The sequence below is a fragment of the Oncorhynchus nerka genome, linkage group LG17 (genome assembly GCF_034236695.1).
Source record: "Oncorhynchus nerka isolate Pitt River linkage group LG17, Oner_Uvic_2.0, whole genome shotgun sequence".
In the NCBI taxonomy this organism is placed as follows: Eukaryota; Metazoa; Chordata; class Actinopteri; order Salmoniformes; family Salmonidae; genus Oncorhynchus; species Oncorhynchus nerka.
Window position 1 is genome coordinate 10,906,145 of NC_088412.1, and position 20,405 is coordinate 10,926,549.

At 40.8% G+C, this 20,405-nt stretch overlaps 1 protein-coding gene across 1 annotated transcript; it reads left to right on the plus strand.

Moving 5' to 3' along the window:
• The first annotated feature begins 2 nt into the window (after window positions 1-2).
• LOC115118559 (secretory carrier-associated membrane protein 5-like) lies at window positions 3-15,380 on the plus strand. The gene is made up of 7 exons (XM_029647206.2): window positions 3-636; window positions 1,581-1,659; window positions 1,983-2,102; window positions 3,694-3,850; window positions 4,302-4,403; window positions 4,892-5,009; window positions 12,745-15,380. The coding sequence occupies exons 2-7, from the start codon at window positions 1,653-1,655 to the stop codon at window positions 12,940-12,942; spliced, it is 702 nt and encodes a 233-aa protein (XP_029503066.1). The 5' UTR covers window positions 3-636; window positions 1,581-1,652; the 3' UTR covers window positions 12,943-15,380.
• Window positions 15,381-20,405: the final 5,025 nt, after the last annotated feature.

Sequence of the window (20,405 nt, forward strand, 5' to 3'; positions counted from 1 at the left end):
CGCAAAAAAATATGATCAATGGCTCATTCGAGAGAAGACATCCTTCCGAGTTATGACATCGGCCAGTATTGAAATCTGACATCAGTGACAGGAATGATAGATGTTTTCGCGATCTAAAAGTACTATTCCAATGAACTTTCAGTGTAGCGAGAGAGACTTTATCACAGTGCTACATCATACCGGACGAATTTCTACCTGCTTGAACGCCAATAAATTAGACACACATGAAAACATGAAACTACCCAGGGAATCAATAGAGCATCACTCGGAGATGCACAAAAACAATATAACACTGAACATGGGTGAACTTTTCCTTTAAGATAGTGAGAGTGAAATACCGCTAGTAAGCAGTTTTCTTGCTGGACAGTTCTGTCCAGCAACGATTCCGTTTCCTCAAACCATTTCCTAGTAGGACGGGTATGTGCGTAAAGAGAGAGGAGAAACGTCACGTCACGGAATAGCTTTCTACCCCCAAACTCTCGTTTGGTTTTTGCAGATTTTAATCGAATATAGAATTTATGTCTCTCGTTTTAATTTCACCAGCGCGTGTTGTGTTTCATAAAGAATATCGTCATATAATGCAATTGAAGAACGTTGCATAGTAACAGCATTCCTGGTTTTGGAAGAAAAAAAGAGGTAAGCGATAGATCCTTTCCAAAGTAACGAATCCATACCGTTTTATTTACATTTCATTTCATTCACTCATTCTGTTTCAATTACACGATTGGGAGAATTATAGATTTACTAAATGCTCCGTGCATTAATAGAATGTAGAATAATCATGCGGCAGGAATGGTACAATCGTTTGACTTGTTTATTGAGTCCTGCTGAAAATACTCCATCGTGTCGTAAACTAGGTCTCTACTACGGTTACTCATCTGAAGGGCGCCCCTTTCTCCATTGACAGTAGTGCTCATCACGATGCAATTGTAGCATACAAACAGCGGAATCTTACATCCCGCCCATCCTTTAAAATGAATAACAACATCGGAGAAACGTAAAATGTTGCATTGATTCGTGCTCTCCTAACATCGTTTGTTATCAGTATGGTGGTATAGGGCCATTTGGTGCAAAAATATATACTGGGAAAATGCCCTTCATCCAAACACCCTCAACCTATGAGTGTTTGAACGGTTAGCTGCAAATATCATAAATATCCATCATCACACTGTCAAACTTTATTAAAATAAATGAAAGATTATTTTATGCAGTCTACAATGTATATCTCACTGACAACAATGGCCGTATTCAGGAGGCTATCAGAATGTAGGGTTTGTAGCCATTGAATATTATGCATAATCGATGTAACATGTTAGATTGTAATCCCATATTGTAGGTGCGGGGGCGGTGGGCTATAAAGGCTACGAGCGCAAAGCACACTGGGAGGGAGAGTCGGTTTTGGCGTAATTTCACTGTTAACCGACCCATGCATTGGGCGCTCAAGGTTTTTCATATTTCATACCGATAGCCTACATACCGGTTTGTTGCTTGGAATAATATGAAGGCAGTTATGGTGTTTATGATCATAAAATTATACGTTTCTTTGCTGAAATATTGATACAATGTAATATTCTTTTCAGGATAATTTCTAAGGTGTTGAGTTTTAGTCTGAATTATATTTATTTCCAACTGGAGGAAAATATCAAATTGTAATGGCAGGTAAGAACAGTCTTTATACATACAAGGATGGTATAGTAGTGGGAATATTTTGTAGAGTGTGATTTCTGTATTGAATATTGAATCATGCTACTCTTTTGTAAGATATATAAGTCATTAGTAGTAAGTAGCTAATAAGCATTTTACTATCATGCAATTATAGCACACAATGCGTAACCTGACTGTTTTAATATAACTTGTGTGTTGATCAGGTTGAATGCTTATACTTTTAACTTTAATATTTTATCTTGGATTTTTGTTTTTAATTCAAGATTTGACTAACTAAGTAAGTTAAATTCTGAGCCTCTTACTTTTATCCCCCACAGAAAACAATTTCCCTCCCCTGCCTGGCTTCATCCCTCTGAAGCCGTGTTTCTATCAGGACTTCAATGAGATCCCAGATGTACACCGCTCCATCTGCAAGAAGCTCTACTACCTATGGATCTGTGAGTGTGTTGGTATCCCAAATCGCACTATTCCCTATTTAGTGCACTACTTTTGGCCAGGACCAATAGGGTTCTGTCTGGGAAACCGACACAGATGACTCAGTCTCTAACCACAGTATGTCTTCCAAATGGCACCTTATTCCCTATTTAGTGCACTACTTTTGGCCAGGACCCATAGGGTTCTGTCTGGGAAACCGACACAGATGACTCAGTCTCTAACCACAGGATATCTTCCAAATGGCACCCTATTCCCTATTTAGTGCACTACTTTTGACCCTATGGGTCCTGGTCAAAAGTAGTGCACTAAATAGGGTTTCCCAGACAGATTAAGCAAGCCTTATACACCATTTTTTTCCATTGAGAATGCTTTTTAGTTCTGAACTTGGTTAAACTGGGTTTTAGTCATCAAGTATTAGAGCTAATATTCTACAAGAGTTGGTCGGTACTCAAGCAGTAGAAGATTAGAGGTTCTGGTGCTGTACCGGGCAGCGCCGGCCCATTCTAACCAAGTCCTTTGCGTATTTATTGTGTAGATTGCTTGAGTGACGTCATAACGGCAAGCTGTTAAGTGCTACTGCTACCGTTTGGCCTTTCTTTTCAGATCACTTTTAACGTCACCCAAAGCATTATGGGAAACAAACACAGGTATAGCAGGAAGGCGGGTGTAGCTGGTTTGAAGCTCTTTGATAAGACTTTCAGGCATCCAGCCAAGAATTGTTACTTGACATGGTTTTTCATCTAAATCAACATCCGCTAGTTCAAAGCCTCCCATCTATACCGTTGGCTTGACAACAAGAGCTGAAAATGCAGCTAATAGTTTCAATGGTAATCTTTATAGATGGATGATTGTATACCTTTCATTATCATTTTCATTTCATTTGCATTATCATTCAGGTTGGGGATTGTATAAGTAAGTCCTGTGACATATATGTTAGAAATAATCCCAATAGTTTATCATTAGTTTGTGCCCTTTAGCCTAGTAGTCACTGTATTGTGTGTTGAATAGATGGCTTTTTCATTTTGTGTTTTTTTTTAATACAAATCATACAAATTACAGCATATTCTCTTTATCGTTCAATATTTATATTTGGGACACAGACCATAGAGATCTCTCCCCTATACTGAAGATACAAAATCATAAAGTTACCTTTCCTGTCTCTGCGAACTGTCATACAAATCTGAAGCAACCAGTTAAACTTTACTTTGCTAGATTAATCATCCAATAACAGACGGTGCTGTTGTACTTTAATTACATAAGGTCCCCGTCCCAGACAATGGAATTGTACTAACAGGAAATGGGAAAACAGTAACATGATGGTCCTGTTTAGTTGTCACCAATCCGTTGAAAACAGACTGAAACAGAGAGGGACGACCTGGACTTGTCCAATCAGACACCCTCATTCTCCATTACCGTTGCATGCCCTAATGAACACCAGGCCATCATTGTAAATATGAATTTGTTTTTAATTGACCTGAATGGTTAAATAAATTAAATTTAAAAACATGACCAATGCTACTGCATTGTAAATAATGCAAGGTCCACCGTTAATATCATTATTTAACCTTTTTTGACCACCTGTGATCATTACAGTCAACAGTGCCACCTTGGCGGTCAATCTGATTGGCTGCCTGGCATGGATGTGCGGCGGGGGCGGAGCCACTAACTTTGGCATGGCTATTCTGTGGCTCATCCTGTTCACCCCCTGCTCCTACGTGTGCTGGTTCAGACCCATCTACAAGGCCTTCAAGTAAGTACATCCTTCTTTCTGACATCTGGGGTGCGTTCAGTATGGTTTAACGTTCGCCAACGTTTTGGTCGTTCAGTACTGTCTTTGTTGAATTAAACGTTGGAACACCATTCTGACTTACTGAACGCAGCCCGTGTTACATTAGATGAGGCAGAGAGACGTGAGTAAACCCTTTCTTCAGGCTATTCCCCCCCAGATATACAGTGGTTACAGGAGGCTGGTGATAACTTCATTGGGGAGGACGGTCTCGTGGTAATGACTGGAGTGGAATCAGTGGAATGGTATCACATACATCAAACACATGGTTTCCATGGTTTCCAGGTGTTGGATGCCATTCCATTTGCTCTGTTCCGGCCATTATTATGAGCCGTTCTCTCCCCTCAGCAGCCTCCACTGTCTAGGTTAAATCCTGGATTTCTGATTGGATTTACTTCTCCCCCCCCCCTTGTAGGACTGACAGCTCTTTCAACTTCATGGCGTTCTTCTTCGTGTTCATGGCCCAGGTGGTGATCAGCATCATCCAGTGTATAGGCATTCCAGGCTGGGGCATCTGGTAAGGATGGAGCCTGGGTGTCCTCTCAGGAATCTGGTTCCTCTCAAGGTTTCTTCCTTCTAGGTTCAGTCTGATGAAGGCCATTGATGGCCAAAATGTCATGTTTTTTTGTTGTTTTTTTTTACTTGGAAAAAGCCTGATAAAACACCAATGTTTTTTTTTATTTGTGGGAGAGTCACGCCCATTGGCTTTGATAGTATGGCCCTCCGGTTCCGCTCAAGGTTACATCCTTCTAGGGAAAGGTTCCTCCATAGTTGCCTTGCCACTTCTCCTTGCTCTTTGGGGTTCTAGATCGGGTCACTTTGTGACCACTGTTGATGTAAAAAAGGGCTATACAGTTTGATTGATTTGCTTGATTGATTGTCCTGATTTTCGTCCGTAGGCCTAACAGCTGATAGTATTGTTATCATTAGGGAAAGCCTGCCTTTAGAACAGGTGTGGACTTGCTGTGACCTTGTTGTGGTTTTCTTCCTATTTCCTTCCTCCAGTGGCTGGCTGGCTACCATCACCTTCTTCAGCACCAATATAGGCTCCGCTGTAGTCATGCTGATCCCCACCATCATGTTCACTGCCATGGCTATCCTCTCCTTCACCGGGCTCACCAAGGTACCATAGTACTATGTGTGTGTGTGTGTGTGTGCTACATATATTTTCACTTTGTTGTGGAATATTTCTGTCCAAAGGAGAGAGAATTTTAGATTTCTTCAAAACAATCAAACGTTATTATTTAATTATAAAAAAATATATTAAAAAATCACCTTTATTTAACATTTTTTATTTCACCATTATTTAACCAGGGAGGCCAATTGAGAACAAGTTCTCATTTACAACTGCGACCTGTCCAAGATAAAGCAAAGCAGTGTGACACAAACAACAACACAGAGTTACACGTGGAGTAAAAACAAACGTACAGTCAAACATACAAACATACAGCAATAATGGAGCTGGTCAACAATCATCCGGAGGGGATCGCTGAGAACCCACCAGCAGATTTAGGTCACAGCTCTTCAAGGCAAAGTACATCCTCCTGAATGTTCATGACAATCAACAGATGTGTAGAATTATACGAAGGTACATTGTGTTATCGAGTAACAGACAACGAGATTTACATGTCGCCAGGTTTCTGTCTCTAGGTCATTTTACTGCTTGTTTATACAGGGTCATCTTCTCAGCTTGGCACTCCTTAATAACACACAGATACTAATGCAACAATGGGACACTGGATCCTCCTCACAAGTCCAGTGTTCATCTGCATGTGAGAGAGAAACTGGACGGTTCACCTGGCCCTGGCAGACAGGCCAGCCTTTCACATACACTAATCATTCAAGGGAAGAGGCCCAACTCAGTCCCACAGACACAGATCAGAGAGTACTAATCAAAGTATTTGATACATAACAACAATATTAAAACATAATCTTGTAATGTTCTACCATAACTTCCACACTTTACTCTAAAGCCCTGACTTGCACATTTCTCACTCTGACTAGAGTATAATGGACTCTAGCAACACGTTTCTCATTCTGACTAGAGTATAATGGACTCTAGCAACACGTTTCTCATTCTGACTAGAGTATAATGGACTCTAGCAACACGTTTCTCACTCTGACTAGAGTATAATGGACTCTAGCAATATGTGCAGTGTGGTTTCTGTAGATACAGTTGAAGTCGGAAGTTTACATACACTTAGGTTGGAGTCATTAAAACTAGTTTTTCAACCACTCCGCAAATTTATTGTTAACAAACTATAGTTTTGGCAAGTCGGTTAGGACATCTACTTTGTGCTTTTGTGTATGACACAAGTCATTTTTCCAACAATTGTTTACAGACAGATTATTTCACTTATAATTTACTGTATCTCAATTCCAGTGGGTCAGAAGTTTACATACACTAAGTTGACTGTGCCTTTAAACAGCTTGGAAAATTCCAGAAAATTATGTCATGGCTTTAGAAGCTTCTGATAGGCTAATTGACATCATTTGAGTCAATTGTAGGTGTACCTGTGGATGTATTTCAAGGCCTACCTTCAAACTCAGTGCCTCTTTGCTTGACGTCATGGGAAAATCAAAAGAAATCAGCCAAGACCTCAGAAAAACAAGTCTGGTTCATCCTTGGGAGCAATTTTCAAGGTACCACGTTCATCTGTACAAACAATAGTACGCAAGTATAAACACCATGGGACCACGCAGCCGTCATACCTCTCAGGAAGGAGAGTTCTGTTTCCTAGAGATGAATGTACTTAGGTGTGAAAAGAACAACAGCAAAGGACATTGTGAAGATGACTTAGAAAACAGGTACAAAAGTATCTATATCCACAGTAAAATGAGTCCCTATATCAACATAACCTGAAAGGCCGCTCAGCAAGGAAGAAGCCACTGCTCCAAAACCTCCATAAAAAAAACAGACTAAGGTTTGCAACTGCACATGGGGACAAAGATCATACTTTTTGGAGAAATGTCCTCTGGTCTGATGAAACAAAAATAGAACTGTTTGATCATAATGACCATAGTTATGTTTGGAGGAAAAAGGGGGAGGCTTGCAAGCCGAAGAACACCATCCCAACCGTGAAGCACGGGGGTGGCAGCATCATGTTGTGGGGGTGCTTTGCTGCAGGAGGGACTGGTGCACTTCACAAAATAGCAAGGAAAATTATGTGGATACATTGAAGCAACATCTCAAGACATCAGTCAGGAAATTAAAGCTTGGCCGCAAATGGGTCTTCCAAATAGACAATGACCCCAAGCATACTTCCAAAGTTGTGTCAAAATGGCTTAAGGACAGCAAAGTCAAGGTATTGGAGTTGCCATCACAAAGCCCTGACCTCAATCCCATAGAAAATGTGTGGGCAGAACTGAAAAGGCGTGTGCAAGCGGCGAGGGCTACGAAACTGACTCAGTTACACCAGCTCTGTCAGGAGGAATGGGCCAAAATTCACCCAACTTATTGTGGGAAGCTTGTGGAAAGCTACCTAAAACATTTGACTCAAGTTAAACAATTTAAGGCCAATGCTACCAAATATTAATTGAGTGTATGTAAACCCACTGGGAATGTGATGAAAGAAATAAAAGCTGAAATAAATCATTCTCTCTACTATTATTCTGACATTTCACATTCTTAAAATAAAGTGGTGTTCCTAACTGACCTAAGACAGAGAATTTTTACTAGGATAAATGTTTAAATGTATTTGGCCAAGGTGTATGTAAACTTCCAACATATGATTCAGCTGAAAAAAACAGTTTCTCCTAACTACTACCGTACTTCTAGTACTGCTCTTGTCTGTTGAGGCAATAGCAAACTGTCAAGACAAACCCACAATTGTATCATCTTATCTTTCTGACCATATTTTCTTGGTGTACGTTCTCCAGGAAATATAGCTTTCGTGTCTTTGACCTGAAGAGGACAACAACTTGACGGGCTGCTATAATAACAGGAGATCAGATCTCTCTGCATCCTTTAGTGTCTTTGACATGAAGAGGACAACAACTTGACGGGCTGCTATAATAATAGGAGATCAGATCTCTCTGCATCCTTTAGTGTCTTTGACCTGAAGAGGACAACAACTTGACGGGCTGCTATAATAACAGGAGATCAGATCTCTCTGCATCCTTTAGTGTCTTTGACCTGAAGAGGACAACAACTTGACGGGCTGCTATAATAACAGGAGATCAGATCTCTCTGCATCCTTTAGTGTCTTTGACCTGAAGAGGACAACAACTTGACGGGCTGCTATAATAACAGGAGATCAGATCTCTCTGCATCCTTTAGTGTCTTTGACCTGAAGAGGACAACAACTTGACGGGCTGCTATAATAACAGGAGATCAGATCTCTCTGCATCCTTTAGTGTCTTTGACCTGAAGAGGACAACAACTTGACGGGCTGCTATAATAACAGGAGATCAGATCTCTCTGCATCCTTTAGTGTCTTTGACCTGAAGAGGACAACAACTTGACGGGCTGCTATAATAACAGGAGATCAGATCTCTGCATCCTTTAGTGTCTTTGACCTGAAGAGGACAACAACTTGATGGGCTGCTATAATAACAGGAGATCAGATCTCTCTGCATCCTTTAGTGTCTTTGACCTGAAGAGGACAACAACTTGACGGGCTGCTATAATAATAGGAGATCAGATCTCTCTGCATCCTTTAGTGTCTTTGACCTGAAGAGGACAACAACTTGACGGGCTGCTATAATAACAGGAGATCAGATCTCTCTGCATCCTTTAGTGTCTTTGACCTGAAGAGGACAACAACTTGACGGGCTGCTATAATAACAGGAGATCAGATCTCTCTGCATCCTTTAGTGTCTTTGACCTGAAGAGGACAACAACTTGACGGGCTGCTATAATAACAGGAGATCAGATCTCTGCATCCTTTAGTGTCTTTGACCTGAAGAGGACAACAACTTGATGGGCTGCTATAATAACAGGAGATCAGATCTCTCTGCATCCTTTAGTGTCTTTGACCTGAAGAGGACAACAACTTGACGGGCTGCTATAATAACAGGAGATCAGATCTCTCTGCATCCTTTAGTGTCTTTGACCTGAAGAGGACAACAACTTGATGGGCTGCTATAATAACAGGAGATCAGATCTCTCTGCATCCTTTAGTGTCTTTGACCTGAAGAGGACAACAACTTGATGGGCTGCTATAATAACAGGAGATCAGATCTCTCTGCATCCTTTAGTGTCTTTGACCTGAAGAGGACAACAACTTGACGGGCTGCTATAATAACAGGAGATCAGATCTCTGCATCCTTTAGTGTCTTTGACCTGAAGAGGACAACAACTTGATGGGCTGCTATAATAACAGGAGATCAGATCTCTCTGCATCCTTTAGTGTCTTTGACCTGAAGAGGACAACAACTTGACGGGCTGCTATAATAACAGGAGATCAGATCTCTGCATCCTTTAGTGTCTTTGACCTGAAGAGGACAACAACTTGACGGGCTGCTATAATAACAGGAGATCAGATCTCTGCATCCTTTAGTGTCTTTGACCTGAAGAGGACAACAACTTGACGGGCTGCTATAATAACAGGAGATCAGATCTCTGCATCCTTTAGTGTCTTTGACCTGAAGAGGACAACAACTTGACGGGCTGCTATAATAACAGGAGATCAGATCTCTCTGCATCCTTTAGTGTCTTTGACCTGAAGAGGACAACAACTTGACGGGCTGCTATAATAACAGGAGATCAGATCTCTGCATCCTTTAGTGTCTTTGACCTGAAGAGGACAACAACTTGATGGGCTGCTATAGTAAAAGGAGATCAGGGCCCACATTCATAAAGTGTCTTAGAGTAGAGGAGCCTTTTATATCAGAATGAATAAGACAGGAAATGGACAGGAGGGATCTGATCCTAGATCAGCACTCCTACTGTAGACACTATGTATTCAGGCCCGGATCTAATTTACAGCAAAGACCGTATTTCTTTCTTACAAGCTTTAGTTTGACTTTGGCTGTAATATGACTCACATCTCAGGTACTACAGGCGGGTGAATATGATCTCTTCTGCTAACTCAGGCATATTTACCCTTCATTGATGTGAACACCGAAATGTTCATTAATATCCCTGTAAAAAAATAAAAGTGTACTTTTATTTAACTAGGCAAGTCAGTTAAGAACAAATTCTTATTTACAATGACGGCCTACCCCGGCCAATTGTGCGCAGCCCTAAGGGACTCCCAATCACAGCCGGGTGTGATACAGCCTGGAATTGAACCAGGGACTGTAGCTACACCTCTAGCACTGAGATGCAGTGCCTTAGACCACTGCACCACTCGGGAGCCCAATAGATTCCCTAAATATAAAAGAGTAAAAAATATTTAATAAATATCCCTGACTTGTCGACTACATAGTTGATGGACAAGTAATATATATGGCCTGTACTGTGTTTTACTTAAGGTACTATAAATATATCTCAAACACCATCTCAATCTCTCCCCGACTCTCTCCAGGAAGCACAAGGATCCCCATTAGTTCCTGCCAAGGCAGCAGCTACTCTTCCTGTGGTTTATTATGGATCCCCATTAGTTCCTGCCAAGGCAGCAGCTACTCTTCCTGGGGTTTATTATGGATCCCCATTAGTTCCTGCCAAGGCAAAAGCTACTCTTCCTGGGGTTTATTATGGATCCCCATTAGTTCCTGCCAAGGCAGCAGCTACTCTTCTTGGGGTTTATTATGGATCCCCATTAATTTCACAACACACTGTGTGCCCTCAGGCCACTACCACATATCTACAGTACAAAATCCATGTGTACTTTTGTGTGTGTGTGTGTGTCTATGCCTATGTTTGTGTTGCTTCATGTACAGTGGCACCGGACCAGTGCTCTATAAATCTCTCTCTCAGTCTGTCTCTCTCTTCAGATGCACAACAACTTACCTGGTAAATAAGGGCAGGGGGCGCAACTTTGGTTTTAGAAGTGAGGGGGGACATTTTATTTTATCCGGTCGGATAAACACTCCAAACAGCCTACCCAACAGCTCGGAGGCGTCCGCATGGTCCTGAAGCACACCGTTGCCTCATTTTGTATCACATTACTATGATAAAACTACGGGTGACAAAAATGCAATTTCAGAATGTGAGGGGGACATGCCCCCCCCCCCCATCCCCAGTGAAAGTTTTGCACCTGAATAAGGGTAAATAGGTATAGCACCAGGGACAACATGTACCATCACACCAGGCATAACATGTACCGTAACACCAGGGACAACATGTACCGTAACACCAGGGCCATCATGTACTGTAACACCAGGGACAACATGTACCGTAACACCAGGGACATCATGTACTGTAACACCAGGGACAACATGTACCGTAACACCAGGGGCATCATGTACTGTAACACCAGGGACATCATGTACCGTAACACCAGGGACAACATGTACCGTAACACCAGGGACATCATGTACTGTAACACCAGGGACAACATGTACCGTAACACCAGGGCCATCATGTACTGTAACACCAGGGACAACATGTACCGTAACACCAGGGACATCATGTACTGTAACACCAGGGACAACATGTACCGTAACACCAGGGGCATCATGTACTGTAACACCAGGGACATCATGTACCGTAACACCAGGGACAACATGTACCGTAACACCAGGGCCATCATGTACTGTAACACCAGGGACAACATGTACCGTAACACCAGGGCCATCATGTACCGTAACACCAGGGACATCATGTACCGTAACACCAGGGACATAATGTACTGTAACACCAGGGACAACATGTACCGTAACACCAGGGACATAATGTACCATCGCACCAGGCATAACATATACCATCGCACCAGGGACAACATGTACCATAACACCAGGGACAACATGTACTGTAGCACCAGGGACATAATGTACCGTCGCACCAGGCATAACATGTACCGTAACACCAGGCATAACATGTACCGTAACACCAGGGACCTAATGTACCATAACACCAGGGACAACATGTACCGTAACACCAGGGACAACATGTACCATAACACCAGGGACAACATGTAGCACCAGGGACAACATGTACCATAACACCAGGGACAACATGTACCGTAGCACCAGGGACATCATGTACCGTAACACCAGGGACATCATGTACCGTAACACCAGGGACATCATGTACCGTAGCACCAGGGACAACATGTACCATAACACCAGGGACAACATGTACCATAACACCAGGGACAACATGTACCATAACACCAGGGACATCATGTACCGTAGCACTAGGGACATCATGTACCGTAACACCAGGCATAACATGTACCGTAACACCAGGGCCATCATGTACCGTAACACCAGAGACAGCATGTACCGTAACACCAGGCATAACATGTACCGTAACACCAGGGAGATCGTGTACCGTACCACCAGGGACAACATGTACCGTAACACCAGGGACAACATGTACTGTAACACCAGGGACAACATGTACCGTAACACCAGGGACAACATGTACTGTAGCAGGGACAACATGTACCGTAACACCAGGGACAACATGTACTGTAGCAGGGACAACATGTACCGTAACACCAGGGACAACATGTACTGTAGCAGGGACAACATGTGTTGTAGCACCAGGGACAACATGTACCGTAACACCAGGGACAACATGTACTGTAACACCAGGGACAACATGTACCGTAACACCAGGGACAACATGTACTGTAGCAGGGACAACATGTACCGTAACACCAGGGACAACATGTACTGTAGTAGGGACAACATGTGTTGTAGCACCAGGCACAACATGAGCAAAGACAGTACTCTTTATTGTGTCCTCTGTTTGTGCTACAGTAATACAACTCACGCTAACACCATCTCCCTGACTCTCTCTCCAGGTGCACAACATGTACCGTGGGACTGGGGGCAGTATGAGTAAAGCCCAGGAGGAGTGGACCACTGGGGCCTGGAAGAACCCTCACGTCCAGCAGGCAGCGCAGCAGGCCGCTGTGGGGGTGGCGCAGGGAGCCATGCAGCAGCAGCAGCCCCAGTACTCACAGGCACCCACCTACAATTATGACGACCCGGGCATGTAGGGCAGGGAGGAGGAGAGGGTGGGAGGTAAGGGGTGAGGAATAGCCAGGGTGACAGTCTGTTTCTGATCTCGCGTCAGTTGTTATGAGAGCAGAAACCGAGCCTCCCAGGCTAGGTGATGGACAGACAGGGGAGATGAAAAGGGATGATCATCAAATGAGAACCACAATTCACGATTACATTCAGATAATTCTTAGATAACAAAAATATATACAGTGGGGAGACAAAGTATTTGATACACTGCCGATTTTGCAGGTTTTCTACTTACAAAGCATGTAGAAGTCTATAATTTTTATCATAGGTACACTTTAACTGTGAGAGAAGACGGAATCTAAAACAAAAATCCAGAAAATCACATTGTATGATTTTTAAGAAATTAATTTGATACAAAATTATAGACCTCTACATTCTTTGTAAGTAGGAAAACCTGCAAAATTGCCAGTGTATCAAATACTTGTTCTCCCCACTGTATATATTAAAATGTGTCATACTGTTTTGATTTTGCTTCAAAAGGTTTTTCCTAAATGTAGGAATAATAATTTTACAAAACTCTGAACACCTATCTCCTAACATGCACATAGTTATTACACATAGTAATAACATATTACACACACACGCGCGCACACACAAGATTAATTTCTCTGCTTCCATGTGCCAGACAGACACTTGCACTGCCCTGTAATGCTCATTAGCTTTGAATAGAAGAACCCAACACTGTCTTACTAGAGCCATTGCAACGTTTCAAAAAAAAATATTAGTTTAAGTACATTTGACTTGACACTTTATCCAGAGCAACTTACAATAGTGAGCATACATTTTTTTGTACTTTATGTTTGTACTTGTCCCCCGTGGGATTTGAACCCACAACCCTGACATTGCAAGTGCCCTGCTCTACCAACTGATCCACACAGGGACCTAGTGGGGTAGGCTTGTGATGTTCTGTCATGTTTTTGAAAAACAGTTTATACTTGTTTTTGCAGTACTTTATTATTGTCAAGGATGCAGTTTTGCCACATGGACATGACAAAAATGCAGAAAGATCGAATTTAATCCTATTTAAAAAGGATTATCACAATTTTGTCCATGTTGAATTTTGATTTTGTATCACTTAGATTCTCAGGAATAGACATCTACTTTGTTTTAGACATAAAATGACTTTATTGTATTCATCAGTTTTTTAAAATGTAGATCTTAGCTAGTTGCTAGATGGCTACATGTTAGTCTGTCTACAGTAGAAATACCAGACGTTCTGTTGGCGTCGTCAACATTAGCCATATTAGAGGTGTTCAATTCCTCAACATTTTCAGATTTATTTCAGGTTATGGGGAGTGTGTTTTGAGCGAGCATGTTATTCTGTTGACTACAAGTGAAATAATTAATAGATGTTTAATAATAACAACCAATTTAAGCACACATGTACAGTGTTAAGGTCTTACGTATAGGATGGAACATTCCAGATAAGTCTATGACTACTGTAAACCCAGTTTATTTTACCTTTATTTAACTAGGCAAGTCAGTTAAGAACACATTCTTATTTTCAATGACAGCCTAGGAACAGTGGGTTAACTGCCTGTTCAGGGGAAGAATGACATATTTGTACCTTGTCAGCTCGGGGGTTTGAATTTGCAACCTTCCATTTACTCAGTCCAACTCTCTAACCACTAGGCTACTCTGGAGTAGGTGAAAAAAATTGTTCCGTCTGTGAAGGGGCAGATAGTTCTGTCTATAGGGGGCAGATAGTTCTGTCTATAGGGGGCAGATAGTTCTGTCTATAGGGGGCAGGTAGTTCTGTCTATAGGGGGCAGAAGGGAATGATGGAAACAATGGAACATTTACAAAACGTAGTCTTAATTCCCCATTGAAGATATAGTATTTGCTATTTGTAGATGGACAGATGTTAGATGTTATGAATGTTTATTCCCATTGGTCAATCCTCTCACTAATCCTAAAGTGAACCCTGTGAAGCAAATGCTTTAAATAAAAAATAATAAAAAAAGACTACATTACCCAGGGGGCAAATCTGGTTGTAATGATGTCATCGTAACATCATTTCAAACAGTTTTTCCTGCTGGGTAATGGTGGAGTTTAACCTTTACAAGTGAAAACATAAAATGTGGCTGTCAACGTTAGTACGTGAGTATAGATGTGATTATGGTATATATAGAAAACATTGAATATTGTTTATACAAACATCTCATTTTATGAACTGAAACGGGAAGAAAATAACTGTAGCCTTTATGAGTATCGATGTTTTCATTTAGAGATGGAACTACCGCATAGCTACATTTGACTGCAGTGGAAAATGTTTTAGTCTCAAGAAAGTTAACTCTGAAAATGTAAAAGATGGATATTACAAAAATGTGTAATACAATATTAGACTTGAAACAAATGTGAAGATGTGTACATGAATGCCAGATATTTAAAAAAAACTAAAAAAACAGTGAATTGTCTTGTCTGATTGTGTGATGATGTTCAATATGATTTTATTTTAAATATTTCTCAAAACTTTTGTTGTTGTTGTTATAATTTTCCTATATAAATTCTAGAAGGTATTTGAGGCAGAGTGTATATGTTCTAGAAGGTATGTGAGGCAGAGTGTATATGTTCTAGAAGGTATGTGAGGCAGTGTATATGTTCTAGAAGGTATGTGAGGCAGAGGTTATATGTTCTAGAAGGTATGTGAGGCAGAGTGTATATGTTCTAGAAGGTATGTGAGGCAGAGTGTATATGTTCTAGAAGGTATGTGAGGCAGAGTGTATATGTTCTAGAAGGTATGTGAGGCAGAGTGTATATGTTCTACAAGGTATGTGAGGCAGAGTGTATATGTTCTACAAGGTATGTGAGGCAGAGTGTATATGTTCTAGAAGGTATGTGAGGCAGAGTGTATATGTTCTACAAGGTATGTGAGGCAGAGTGTATATGTTCTACAAGGTATGTGAGGCAGAGTGTATATGTTCTAGAAGGTATGTGAGGCAGAGTGTATATGTTCTAGAAGGTATGTGAGGCAGAGTGTATATGTTCTAGAAGGTATGTGAGGCAGAGTGTATATGTTCTAGAAGGTATGTGAGGCAGAGTGTATATGTTCTAGAAGGTATGTGAGGCAGAGTGTATATGTTCTAGAAGGTATGTGAGGCAGAGTATATGTTCTAGAAGGTATGTGAGGCAGAGTGTATATGTTCTAGAAGGTATGTGAGGCAGAGTGTATATGTTCTAGAAGGTATGTGAGGCAGAGTGTATATGTTCTAGAAGGTATGTGAGGCAGAGTGTATATGTTCTAGAAGGTATATGAGGCAGAGTGTATATGCAGCTCTGCTCTTTCTGTCTCTCCACAGTCGTTGGTGTATAAAAGGCTTCTAATGGGTTTTATTCTCATCATTGAATAATATATTATATATATTTTTTCTCAAACCAGAATTTTCAACTCCGTGCTCGTTGGATTCACTTAAACACACTGGAGCGATAAAAAACATGAATTTACAGATCAACTTGATAAACCTCAGTTTATATACTGTACATTGGCCTTGTTTAAATAGCATGTGCCCTTGCCAGTAAGAGCAGAATAGGACACATTTGTAAAGATATATATCTGCGGATGATAAAAATGGATTGTTAATAATACTGCACCAGCAAAATAACATTGTATTCAGTATCTAGTCCAGTAGACTATAATCCCTTTAGCCTGACATCTGATCTCCTGATGTCAATACATTTCACCGTTGATAGCGAAACAATGGTGAGCGCATCATCCAATCTGGTTAAACCAGGCTACAATCCTTTACGTTTACCGTGTCCGTCTGTAGTAACATGCTCTGTTAGGTTGACAGAAGCCTTGGTTCTTCACTGTACGTGCAACAGAACAAAACAACGTTTCTGATTGTAGTCAGTCAATAGGTGTGGTTCTGGTGAATTTGTGAGTCAGACCAGACCGTGTGCCAATGCCGTGAACATAAGGGACACAACAGTATGTTTTGGTTTATTGATGTTAAACACAGCTGTGTCCAAGCTTACCAATATTACCAATACAATGCTCTGTTGTCTGGTCTGAAATGGCACCCTATTCCCTATGTAGTGAACTACTTCTGGTGCACTGTACAGGGAATAGGAAGCAATTTGAGACGCTAACCTGGTCTTAACTGAATGGAATAGGGTGCCATTTCAGATGCATCCTAGGAGACCAGAACTGCAGTCCGTTTGACAGACAGCAGTATTCCATATTCCATATGGTTTTTGGGTCATGCATATTGCTTCGCAGCATTTGAAAGTCATTTCTCATTGACCCCCGATCTACCTTCTGCATGCGTGTTAATATGTATCCTGTACTACAATAACAATATGGATATATAAATTACATGAGGTGAGGTTAATGTTAATATCATTGCCATGGATAAATATAATATATATATATTTTTAATGTAACTAGGTAAGAACAAATTCTTATTTACAATAACGGCCTACACCATCCAAACTTGGGCCAATTATGCGCCGCTCTATGGGACTCCCAATCACAGCCGGATGTGATACAGCCCGGATTCAAACCAGGGACTGTAGTGATGCTTCTTGCACAGAGATGCAGTGCCTTTAGACCGCTGCGCCACACAGGTCTATACAGATTAGGTGTACATGCTATGATCATATGGATAGTCATGTTATATGATCATTCAGGAGACTGTGTTCCATTTTTAGATTATTTTGATATTTCCCTGATGGATAGTAAACAGTTATTTGTTGCATATCGTGTCACTGAGTGTTTTTTGTCAGCGGTAGAAAAAGTACCCCAATGTCATACTTGAGTAAAAGTAAAGATACCTTAATAGAAAATGACTGAAGTAAAAGTGAAAGTCACCCAGTAAAATACTACTTGAGTAAAAGTAAAGATACCTTAATAGAAAATGACTGAAGTAAAAGTGAAAGTCACCCAGTAAAATACTACTTGAGTAAAAGTAAAGATACCTTAATAGAAAATGACTCAAGTAAAAGTGAAAGTCACCCAGTAAAATACTGCTTGAGTAAAAGTCTAAAAGTATTTGGTTTTAATTGTACTTAAGTATAAAAAGTATAAATAATTTCAAATTCCTTATATTAAGCAAACCAGAAGGTACCATTTTTTTTAAATGAGGAGGGGGGAATAGACAGAGACACACTCCAACATTCAGACATAATTTACAAACAGAGCATTTGTGTTTAGTGAGTCCTCCAGATCAGAGGCAGTAGAGATGACCAGGGATGTTCTCTTGATAAGTGTGTGAATTGGACCATTTCCCTGTCAAAATGAAACGAGTACTTTTGGGGGTCAGGGATGATTTATGTAGTAAAAAGTACATTATTTTCTGTCTGTCTGACTCTCTCTCTCTGTAACATGTCTGTCTGACTCTCTCTCTCTCTAACACATTATCTATGTCTGACTGTCTGGCTGACTCTCTCTCTCTGTAACACATTATCTCTGTCTGTCTGACTCTCTCTATATATAACACATTATGTCTGTCTATCTGACTCTCTCTCTCTCTCTCTCTCTCTGTAACACATGATCTATGTCTGACTGTCTGGCTGACTCTCTCTCTCTGTAACACATTATCTCTGTCTCTCTGACTCTCTCTCTCTCTGTAAACACATTATCTCTGTCTGTCTGACTCTCTCTCTCTGTAACACATTATCTCTGTCTGTCTGTCTGTCTGTCTGTCTGTCTCTCTCTCTGTAACACATTATCTATGTCTGACTGTCTGGCTGACTCTCTCTCTGTAACACATGATCTATGTCTGACTGTCTGGCTGACTCTCTCTCTCTGTAACACATTATCTCTGTCTCTCTGACTCTCTCTCTCTGTAACACATTATCTCTGTCTGTCTGTCTGTCTGTCTCTCTCTCTGTAACACATTATCTATGTCTGACTGTCTGGCTGACTCTCTCTCTCTGTAACACATTATCTCTGTCTGTCTGACTCTCTCTCTATATATAACACATGATGTCTGTCTCTCTGACTCTCTCTCTTTCTCTCTCTCTCTCTCTCTCTCTCTCTCTCTCTGTAACACATTATCTCTGTCTGTCTGTCTCTCTCCCTGTAACACATTATGTCTGTCTGAATCTCTCTCTCTCTCTCTTTTGTAACACATTATCTCTGTCTGTCTAATTGTGACTGATTGACTGATCTACAAATAATAATGAGTAGTTATTTATGATGCTGGGTTATTTGTAGATCATTCAGTCGGGCAGATACATTCACTGTGGAAAAAGCCCTCTCTCTTCTCAGTGGTGTAATCTACTTAAGTAAAAAAATACTTTAATGTACTACTTAAGTCATTTTTTGGGGTATCTGTACTTTACTATTTATATTTTTTGACAACTTTTACTTTACTACATTCCTGAAGAAACACTTTCGCTGACACCCAAAAGTAGTTCTACTCGTAAAATGTTGAATGCGGACGGGAAAATAATCAAATTCACGCACTTATGAAGAGAACATCCTTGGTCATAGCCATGCAAAGTAGGGATGCTGAGTGTGCTGCATTTTCACAAATGTAGTGCACTGGGCCTTTACTAGTATTAGCCCACCGATATAGACGTCTGTAGCATCTCTGCTTTGGCAAAAAAAGGTAGTTGTATAATTAAAAACAGAATTTAGCAGGATTCAATAGTTGGAATTGTGAGAGTTGTTGCCCTGTTTCTTTCTCTGTGATGACATTCTAATGGAATCTAGAAATAACAAAACTCTGTCATCAAACATCCACATCAAATTAAATATTTTTCTTGATCAAATAACATGGGAAAACAACCACTTTTTTTGTGCAGTGTGTGTGTGTGTATCAGGTACACATACATGTCAGTACATACACACAACAAGTAGGTCACATGGATGAATGCACTCACTACTGTAAGTTGCTCTGGATAAGGGTGTCTACTAAGATGTGTGTGTGTGTGTGTGTGTGTGTGTGTGTGTGTGTGTGTGTGTGTGTGTGTGTGAGTCACATGGATGAATGCACTCACTACTGTAAGTTGCTTTGGATAAGGGTGTCTACTAAGATGTGTGTGTGTGTGTGTGTGTGTGTGTAAGTCACATGGATGAATGCACTCACTACTGTAAGTTGCTCTGGATAAGGGTGTCTACTAAGATGTGTGTGTGTGTGTGTGTGTGTGTAAGTCACATGGATGAATGCACTCACTACTGTAAGTTGCTCTGGATAAGGGTGTCTACTAAGATGGAAAAGGAAGGAATAGACCATTTCAGTTTTCACATAGAAATAAGTATTTCAAGAAATTGGAAAACATATATCAAGCATGTATTTTTATATTCCACAAGTATTATCAGATTAACTATTTTGTGCAGACAATGATCAAACTCAAGTTACAAATACTGGTAAACACTCGAACACATTTAGTTAAAATATTTTCACAAAAATAGTGCACTGGGCCTTTACTAGTCCTGTATTAGCGGACCGATATCTTCAGCGTGGGCAATGTGTTCCCTGTATCC

What these genes read in the sequence shown, in the direction of transcription:
- LOC115118559 (XM_029647206.2), top strand. An exon ending in GCTCTACTACCTATGGATCT is followed by an intron (nt 2,103 to 3,693) that starts GTGAGTGTGTTG and finishes TGATCATTACAG; the next exon opens with TCAACAGTGCCACCTTGGCG. An exon ending in ATTCCAGGCTGGGGCATCTG is followed by an intron (nt 4,404 to 4,891) that starts GTAAGGATGGAG and finishes TCCTTCCTCCAG; the next exon opens with TGGCTGGCTGGCTACCATCA.